A 10,169-nucleotide genomic window follows, 5' to 3' on the forward strand; every position below is an offset into this window, starting at 1 on the left:
TATAAAAATCAAAACAAAACGATTTCGAACAGAGTGAAGGAAACCATTCAAAATGAAGTGCGTAATTGGAGTTCTGGTTCTTGCATTTTGCGCCACTGCGTATCCCAACGATCTGGTTCCACTGGGCGCCTCAACTAGTTATTATGTCTCTACCACCAAGGTATTCTTTTTAGTTAATATGTACATAATAAACTTGTTGAACACTATTTTTGTATTATTACCTGTTGGTTTCTTATTGTATCGTTATTTGTATTTTTATGTTTTATTGTTTGTTGAATTATTATTTTATTGATTGATTGGCATTTTCATATTGCGATGCAGAAATCGTTTATAGGAGCATGGATAAACTGCAAAACAGGTGGTATGGACTTAGCTAGTGTGACTACTGCAGCAGAACAGGCCGAGTTGAATACTACAGTAGGTTCAGCTACTGGTGATGGTGGTAAGTATGTACGAGTATATCTAAGTAGTCCAATCAGCTTCTGCTATATAACTTGGTTAGACCAAACCAAGAGATAACTAGGTATAACTAAGCTGTCGCTACCTATTATACAAGGTGTGTCTTAAATAAGTGTAAATATTTTAAAGCGTGGTAGATCTGGATAAAAAATAACATATTTTTCATTAGAAGAACTCCTTAAAATGGAGCAAATTGTTCAATTTCAATAATTTATACGAATTCGTTTTTGAATTATGAGAGTTAAAAAAATTTAAAGTAAAATTTAAAATAGTCCGGTCCTGGTCAAGCAAACATAACAATCACAAGTTATGTCACGCAATATGACAAATCTATTATTATTTTCTTCTGCAGATCTGCCAAAAATATAAGTTATATTCTCTATGAAAAGTTACGAAAAGTATACAATGTAAACATACCTAATACCTAGAATTTTTAAAAAATCAAATATATTTCGTAGATAAGTAAACACACTGATTCTTCAAAAGTAGATTTATTTATTAAACAATAAAGAATTCACAAAATTAATTAAGTACTTGTTAATTATTAAAGGAGAAAATTTGCCCTGCTTTCTTCACCCATATATACATATACCTAAAATATACTCAGGGTTCCCTATTTAGCCCTTCCTTGAGTCATCAGTTCCTTATTTAACCCCGTGTGCTGTTTCCGTGCCGTAAGAAAAAGACAACATAACTCCATAATATTAATCCGCTCCATAAATAATACTAATGCTGCATAAGTCTATTTCACTATCACCCGAATATCGATTTAACTGCGGTTGTGCCAAACTCCGATTGATTGTTGTTTTGGTTCTGTTTGGATTACTATTTATTTGTGCGCGTAAAAGAGTAATTGTGTTTAGTTTATTGTTTTCAACTATTTTTGATATTTTTCCAACTCCATGATAATGTATTATAAATAATAAAAAAAATATAAATGAAATTGAAGGTTAGGTGAAATGTCAGTCAACCACTTCCCTTTAAAAACACTGAGCAATGAAAACTTCTTCAGGTAAGGCATGCGCAGTTAAATGAATATCCAGGTGAAATAGACTTCTGCAGAATTCCATATTATGCTTCTTCAAAGTTTGCCAAGAGCAGTGGTACGATTACGGTACGACTATTTCTCCAAGCGTTCTGGTACTTACTTGCTTTTCACTCTCCATCCAGCCAACACAATATTTAATTCATTTTAATTTATTGTTTTTCGATGAGTTTTAGTAGTAGTACTTTAGTTTTACGGCCTGAGTTGCCAGGACTATTCGGTCGATGATTCTTATCAATATTATTCTTCTTTTTATATTTATAGTATTTAATAACTGTTCCTGTCAGAATTATTTTTTTTTGATATTTATAGTTTTTAATAATTATTGTTCTGGCCCTGGCATATTTGGAAATTGTACAGAAAATAAATACTTTACAGGCTGTACACTATTTCCACCATAATATCAGATCATATCACTAAACTAATTTTTTTCTTTAGTTGTAAAATTCATATGTCTATTTTATTTTTGACAACAATAAAAAATTTAATTTAAAGGTGTAATATTTAATTATTCCAATCAAGACCGGATTATTTTTGCAATTAATTTAGTATTTTTGTATCACTCGTAGCTCAAAAACGACTTCATATAAATTCATTTTATGGACCCCTTTAAATTGTTTTAAAATTTACATGGGATTTCCCAACGATACTATAATAGAGATACGGATAGTTCGATCCCTATACTTCCTCTACTGTCAGTTTTTCTACGTCATCTAGGGACCTAGTTGCATTTCGCGCTAAATGTTTTATACAGTTATATACAGTTATTTATTTGAGGATTTTAGGGTAAATCTTATTGAGTTGTAAAAGTAAGTTTATAATTTATTATGTTTGATTATTACATTAAATATCTTTTTCTTTTCTATTATTCATAAAGATAGAATGCAAGGCCACCGATGCATGCTAATTTTTGGTGTACTAATAGCTGTGTTGTTACTAAAAAATCTAATTTAATTTCCGAAAGGCTTTGAATAAGAAGACTAAGGAATAAGGAGCATAATGCTATCCATGTATTCATGCATGGTGGGCGGAAAAAGCACCATAAAAGCACTCTAGGGTGGGGATCGTTGACAGTTCTGTTTGACGATTCATTTGACACATTTGAATTGGATTTGAAATTTTGTGGATTTGTCAGTCTTTACGGAGCTTATTTTATGTTATTTATTATTTATTCTACTACTGATAGTTGTATAAAGGTAGTAAATCTAGATGGAAATTGTGGCAGAACTTAAATTAACAGTGACACTATCGCGATTTATCGAAAAAGACTCTAAAATAGTTGGTTGTGTAGCGTGCGGTAGATCTCGGCAAAAATTGAGTGAAATAATGGAACAAGTAGCCTTTTCGCTAGTAAGTGACTATATAATATACATACGTGTAGTATCATTTATGAAATTCACTTAAATTAACTAAATTATATATTTTTCTTGCATTTTAGCTTTTATTTATTACTTGTCAAAGATTAGATGTCAAAGAATTTAGATACGTTAATTTGACTTACCTGCTTCAGTAGCGTATCGGATGTTTGTGTTAATAAATACTTATTATAACTTATCTATTTTTATTAGAATTATATATTTTTATAACAATATTAATAACTACCAACATTTATTCACAACGTAAAATAAAACAACAAATTATTGAGTCTACCCCACGTCTACCCTACATCATAGTTTTACATTTCTTAAATAAAATTAGAACGACACTGATAAACCGGAATTTAAGTCGGCCATATTTGAGGCCCATCGCGGTGTACCTAAGATCTTTGATATGCTCCTTCCTTAGTCTTCTTATTCAAAGCCGAAAGGAAAAGACTATGGGATTATATAAGATATAAAGCTCAAATAGAGCATTCCTATTGCATGCCTATTGTTTACCGTTATGGGTGTATCAGTAATCGTTTGGGGGTCTTACTAAACCGTCACCAATGTTTAAAATAAAAATTAAATAATAACTAATAACTGGAATCAATATTTTGAAACATACCATAAAGAGAGGATGAAAAAGAAAAAGGTATTTTTTAAACTTCCTGTAGTTTAGTACAAAAAATACCTAACTTTAGTAAGTAAAAGCACAGAATATCTAGCTACGTAGCTAGATATTCTGTGGTAAAAGTCAAAAATAGTAAATTGTTTTATTAGGAGTAAAAATTATACTTTTTGTGGAGAGGCTTTACGTTTGACGGACAAGCAGAGGTCTCTCAGTGACGTAAGCATACATGACGACGATTTGACACGATCTAACAGTCCTCTAAAATATATACCGGGTGCGTCTCAAAGTGGCTCACCCCTATAACTTAAAAAATACGATAAAAAAACGAGATTTGGTATGTTAGTAAATGACATAAATTAGGAATGATTGACATATTCAGTTTATTTCGGTCACTTCCTGTTTCACCGGAAATGACTACAACTTTTGATTTTTAAATGGCACCCTCGGTAATTGTTACTTTATTATATTATTCGATAGAAAATGACACTCTGAATAGAATAACATATCATATGTCAACTTTTGACCTTTTGACACATTCAATTAAAAAAATAGCATTTTAAATTACAATGTAGAGTGCCATGGTGATAAATGTAAAGAAAATTTGACTGTTTGTTTGTTGTTTTTAACACATCAGCCATGGCACTCTAGATTGAAATTTAAATACGATTTCTTATTAAGCGAGAATCTAAAAAGTTGACATATATGATATGTCATACTTTTCAGAGTGTCATTTTCTATCTAATAAAGTAAAAAAATACCGAGTGTGCCATTTAAAAATCAAAATTTGTAGTCATTTCCGGTGAAACAAGAAGTGACCAAAAACTATGAATACCTGAATCAATCCTAATTTATGTCATATACTAACATACCAAATCTCGTTTTTTATCTGAAAAAATAAAAAACTAATACGGGTGAGCCACTTTTGAGACGCACCCGGTATAGTCCTCGGGGATTTCTTATGTTCAGGTCGACGATGCAACAGACTGTTACAAAAGACACTGACATTTTTCTAAAATTAAACATTTTTATTTACGTTTTTAGAGGGTTATTGGTTAGGTGGTGTAGCCGAAAACGTATCCGGTGATTGGTATTGGTCAGACTCAGCTCGCAGGGTGATCTACACCAACTGGGGCACAGGGCAACCCAGGGACTACGGAAGCGAAGGCAAGGGCTCCTGCATCAGACTGGGCAATTTTTACGGTACTTCGCAGCCCCTTCTGTGGCAAGCAGTATCCTGCGAATATAAATTATACTTTATCTGTAAATACACTAGTAGCTGATTTGACCCGAATGTGCTTTAGCTTAAGTTTAATAAAAACCATATTTTTAAAATAAATATTGAGCTTTATTTAGCTGTATAGTGTATCTTACAAAAATAGTTGCTATGTCAATAAGTAATAGACATTCCTAGAGAAGATAATTTTTGGTCATACTGTATAAAGATGACCAGATAAGTAATCAAAGTACCAAACATCTAAAATTAAATAATAGTTATTTATTATACAGGGTGTTTCAAAAAACATGTGCCACCTCCCGTGGGGTGATTCCTCTCGAAAAAATAAGATTTATTTTTCAGATTAACATAAGTCTGATTCTGCTTTTTTTCGTAGCTACAGGGGGTTAAGTTTTCATCTTTTTTCGATTTATTATGATTTTCCTTCAAATTATGCAAAAGCCAGTGGTACACATTTTTTTTAGAAAAATATTCCAATGATAACTAACCTATACGCACGTCGCTGGTGAATATGTCGACACTTTTTTAGCTGGTTAGGTTATATACAGGGTGCCCCAAAAATAAGTGCAAGTATTTTAAGGGGTGGTAGATCTCAATAAAAGAAACATATTTTCTCTTTATAGTTTTACAAATAAGTCCAAAATAACGGAGTTATTTTACTTTGAAAATTTCCAAAAAAAAATGATTTTTTGCTAAAATTTTGAGAACCACTGGATCTTTTCTGAATTTTCTTTGCTGTAAATTTAATCTAATACCTATGTTGCCATATTATCAAGAAATTACGCTTTTTAACTAAAAATTAAAAAAAATCCAAGAAGCTTTTTAAAAAATTTTGAATTCTCAATTTTTTTTTTCGCGAAAAAACCCTCATAGGCGTGTTTCTGGGGTTGAACTATACTACCAGTTAAAATACTTGCACTTATTTCTGGGACACCCTGTATAATAAATTGAAAAAAAAAGACTAACCTCCGGTGTTACGAAACGAACCCATGGTGATATGAAAAATAAATCTTATTTTTACTTGAGGAATCCCCACGAGAGATGGCACATGTTTTTTGAAACACCCTGTAAAAGTATTTTGAGAAGCATTTTATCCATAAACAATTTAATTTTCTTAAGTGGTTAAAATGCAAATAAAACACGAATGTCATATAATATTTTATCCACAAACACAAATGAGTAGATAATAAATGGGGGAAATCAGCGATAAGCCCCGTGTATTTCTTATGGACTTCCGGTGAAGATAAAAACGTAGAATATTTTTTGATCGTGTGTGAATACGAGGTGTGGTATGAAAGTGTGTGTTGGGGGCGAAGTCGTAGTTGAAGGAGTGAGGGGCCCCTTTAGCGTTAGTGGAATTCTGTGGTATTAATGGATCATAGATAAATGAAACATGGATACAAACAAAAGCTTAACAAAAGTTCCGGACCTTGTGTTTAAGCGTGTAAAGGTTGATTTTCATGCATCCGTTATCTGACGATACCATGATACTATATTAATTTTATTGGTTGAATTTAAAGACTTCGATTGGATAGAAAATTACTGTATCCGTATTACTGTATCTGTATTCAACATTTGTTCATTACTGCGCAATAAAAATTTGCACTGTATTTCAGGAACTAAGGAGGCTAGGACAAACATATGTGTAGTATATTTAGTTTCATAAAAAAGTAGCAAAGTAATGTGAAAATCGCATCATTGTATCTCTACGCATAAACCAGAAATCGCATAAAGCACATGAAAATGATACCCTGTACAGATGTGATGCGCAGTAGTGAATCGCAGTAGACTACCAGCGGCCAGATTTCCAGCACTTTGGTCAGGAGAGCATAGCAAAAGATATGTTAAAGAACCAGCTTTCTTAAAATGCTTGTACTTTAATATTGTAAGTCTTTTATCTATGCTCTTGTACTATTATATTTCTATTAAGGTTAGATTAAATTTGTCAAAAAAGTGTCAAAACGGCCGTTATCTTACGATCTCTCTCCGTTGACGAGTGAGTAAAAAGTTTACGGATAAGAAGTGTCGCGACCAATCAGAGCGCTGTCGGACTATCGTATCAACGGATAACGGACGCATGAAAATCAAGCTTTAGAGCTTTGTTTTTCAAAAAACAATGTACAGGGTGGGTCAAATTCGACGCTTTTAAATGGAAACACCCTTTTCTATAGGAGATAGACGAAAACTAATATCGGTGTCTGGAGCTCAATTTTCATCAAAAACATGAGGGTGAAAACCGCACATCAATATCTGTTACCGTTTCGGAGTTACGGGGTGTTTTTCAAAAATGTGCATTTTTAACAAATCGCTGTAACTTTTTTACTATGGAAAATTTTGTATTTCTATGAAAATATTTCCAAAGCACCTTTTTACGTAGAATTTAATGGTTTAAGTATAATTTTTTTAAATTAATAATTTAAGAGTTATCAACGGAAAATTTGATTTTTTATTTGGGATACCCTGTATATTTTTAATTAACTGAAAAGCATTTAAAATTACCTTTCCAAAAATATAGCACACTTTATATTTTGTTATAATCCCCTTCGAAATACAAAATTTTTAAAAATTCGCCACTTTTAACTAGTAGGCTTTGGACCCCTTATTGATGATATGCCCTTAATGGAACTCGAAAACATATTTTCCAGCAAGACGACGCACAGCCTCTGAACGCTGAAGTTATCAGCAAATTTTTGTAGCCATTTTCAAGAATAATTGAATAGCTAACCAGGATCCCAGCCGTTGGCCGTCGAGGCCGCCTGACTTAGTGCCCATGGATCTAATCCTATGGATATATTTGCGGAAGAATAAAGGTTTCTTATTCTTCCGTATAATCTAGACAAGAATTAGAAATACTTAGCAGTTATGAGAGGGTATCTTTCGCCCCCACTGAGTTAATGAAATCCGCGAGAAATGTTCAAAAACTGCCCCGTCTGTCCATAACAGAAGACGGTCGATATTTCGAACCTGTAGCAAAATCTCATGTCTTGGTTTGCTATTTATTTTTATTGTTATTAAATATAGTTTAAATGTGTTGATGTTGGTTAAATATATTTTATATTACGAGTATAATAAAATTCTGCATCTCTCATAGCAAATATTATTTTCGTTTTAATTGATGCTCACATCTAAATTTTTTTTGCATTACAGCCGGTGCCGTTCAAAGCCTACTTATTTAAAGCGTGGAATTTTTATATACTCTAAGAGACTCTCTTTTATAACTCGAAGAGGAATCGAGCAAAATATCAAGTGTGTTATATTTTTGGAAAGGTAATTTTATATTCTTTTCAATAAATTAAAAATATACAGGGTGTCCCATATAAAAAATCAAATTTTCTGTTGATAATTCTTGAATTATTACTTTTAAAAAAATTATACTTAAACCATTAAATTCTACGTAAAAAGGTGCTTTGGAAATGTTTTCAAATACAAAATTTTCCATAGCAAAAAAGTTACAGCCATTTGTTAACAATGCATATTTTTGAAAAACACCCCGTAACTCCGAAACGGTAACAGATATCGATATGCGATTTTCACCATCATGTTTTTGACAAAAATTGAGCTCCAGACACCGATAGCAGTTTTTGTCTATAGGAAAGGTTGTTTCCATTTAAAAGCGTCGAATTTGACCCACCCTGTACATAAGATCTCATAAAATAAAACATATTTTATATTTTATCTATTTACCATTTTTAATAGTTTTTTTAATTAAATTTGAAAATTTAAAACAAAATACTGTTTTTATATTTTGAAAACCGCCGGCTTCAACCGGCAACCAGCCGCCCTTATTCAACGCCCCGTATACTGCAACATGTACAAGAAAATATTCACTAAACTTTATGACGACTTACAAAATAACTGTGAATTTATAAAAAAATCTATGAATTTATAATTGCATAAATATGAAAAATGTAGGCAACGCAGGAAGCTGGGTTTGGCAACAATGCAAGGTTTCAATACACCGCCCAGAAATTTCCGGAAAATTGCAGCAATGGAAACCTGCAGCACAAATTTTCTTTGTATTTTTTTTTGTAAAATGTCAAGAAAAAAGAAAATTTTTAACAATAATTTTTTTTGCAAAAAAACTTCATGGACAATTTTCTCGCGCCAAACTACATTAACAGTTAAAATACTAGCACTTATTTAAAAAACACTCTGTATAAGCGTCTCGGATGTAATTGCACTTGAACTATTTCATTTAAAGGACTTACCGAGTATATCACAGAAAAATTTATAGAAAAAAATCCCCAAACACTTAAAAACAACTTTTGATGCAGAAATCGTAGTGATATTGTTCTTATCTGCAAAAATATCGAGAAAAACAATTAGTAGAATCGATTAGTAATACTTTTTAAACGTCTAAAATCACCTCATTATCGATAATATTGTTTTGAAGGTTGTTTCTAAGTTCATGCAAGTACTTAGGAATCTCCTTTGCCTACAAAATAATCTAGACGATATTCTTAGATGACAAAAATCGCAATACAAAAATATTAAAATTATTTTAATCATTCCAATGGCATTTTCTAAATACCTACCGTTTGACAAACATTTGTAAATACAGTAGTCAGAAAGACTATTTCAAAGACTTCGTCAATTAAAGCAACAATAGTAAAGAATCCCAACGTTAGATTTTTGACACTAACTACAATAAAATTTTTAGATAAAATACACTCAGATGCAAAAAAATGCAACGGAGAATTTTTTCGCTAAGTTTAAAGTTTAAAGTGTTAATTTAAATTTTTGTACATTTAGCTCTATGTTCATGATTTTTTAGCAAACTGTATATAAATCTATCAACTTTAATTCATAAACTCAGTTTTTTGTATAAACTTTAATATTTGGCTTATTATACAGGGTTAATTGAAGGTCTGTTTTTTATCCTAATTTTAAAACACCCTCGTCATTATGAAGAATATCATCAAAATGTACCTATAGATAATTGAAAAAATTGCAAAATGTTTATGTCAAGTTCATTTTACTCTTAAAAAATTAACCAAGACATCTGTTGACATGACATCAAAAAACAAAATATTAAAGACAAACAAACAAACAACGCTTTATTGTACAAAAAGCCCAAATGGCTTCATCGACAACCTTCTGACATGGTTCTGACTGAAAAATAATGTTTTAGGAAAATTTGCTCACGCAATTATTACACCCCAAGGTATTTTAAAGATAGGGTAAAAAAAGAACTCTTCGATTAACCCTGTATAATAAGCCAAATACTAAAGTTTATAATAAATTGATTTAAAAAAAAACTAGACCAAAAATGTTTTCGTTGCTTTTTTTTGCATCTGAGTGCCATCTGAATAAAACAGGTATGATAAAGAATATAAAGATCATAATTATTTCTATACCTTCCAGTAAAATTTCCCCCAAAATATAGTAAAAATTACAGCAGAAAAAGAATAAAAACACCATACAGAGTCCGTGTGAGAG

The 10,169-nt window shown here is 31.4% G+C and overlaps 1 protein-coding gene across 1 annotated transcript; it reads left to right on the forward strand.

The window, feature by feature from the left end:
- Positions 1-4,832, forward strand: LOC115882955 (perlucin-like). The gene is made up of 3 exons (XM_030901224.1): positions 1-160; positions 322-442; positions 4,538-4,832. The coding sequence occupies exons 1-3, from the start codon at positions 53-55 to the stop codon at positions 4,774-4,776; spliced, it is 468 nt and encodes a 155-aa protein (XP_030757084.1). The 5' UTR covers positions 1-52; the 3' UTR covers positions 4,777-4,832.
- Positions 4,833-10,169: the final 5,337 nt, after the last annotated feature.

This window comes from Sitophilus oryzae, unplaced genomic scaffold (genome assembly GCF_002938485.1).
Source record: "Sitophilus oryzae breed Bouriz unplaced genomic scaffold, Soryzae_2.0 scaffold_1801_pilon_pilon, whole genome shotgun sequence".
In the NCBI taxonomy this organism is placed as follows: Eukaryota; Metazoa; Arthropoda; class Insecta; order Coleoptera; family Curculionidae; genus Sitophilus; species Sitophilus oryzae.

Excerpts from the sequence above, each read along its gene's own strand:
- LOC115882955 (XM_030901224.1), top strand. The coding sequence starts at position 53 with ATGAAGTGCGTAATTGGAGTTCTGGTTCTTGCATTTTGCGCCACTGCG. Across the intron at positions 161-321 it reads ATTATGTCTCTACCACCAAG|AAATCGTTTATAGGAGCATG; the intron begins GTATTCTTTTTA and ends ATTGCGATGCAG. Across the intron at positions 443-4,537 it reads TTCAGCTACTGGTGATGGTG|AGGGTTATTGGTTAGGTGGT; the intron begins GTAAGTATGTAC and ends TTACGTTTTTAG.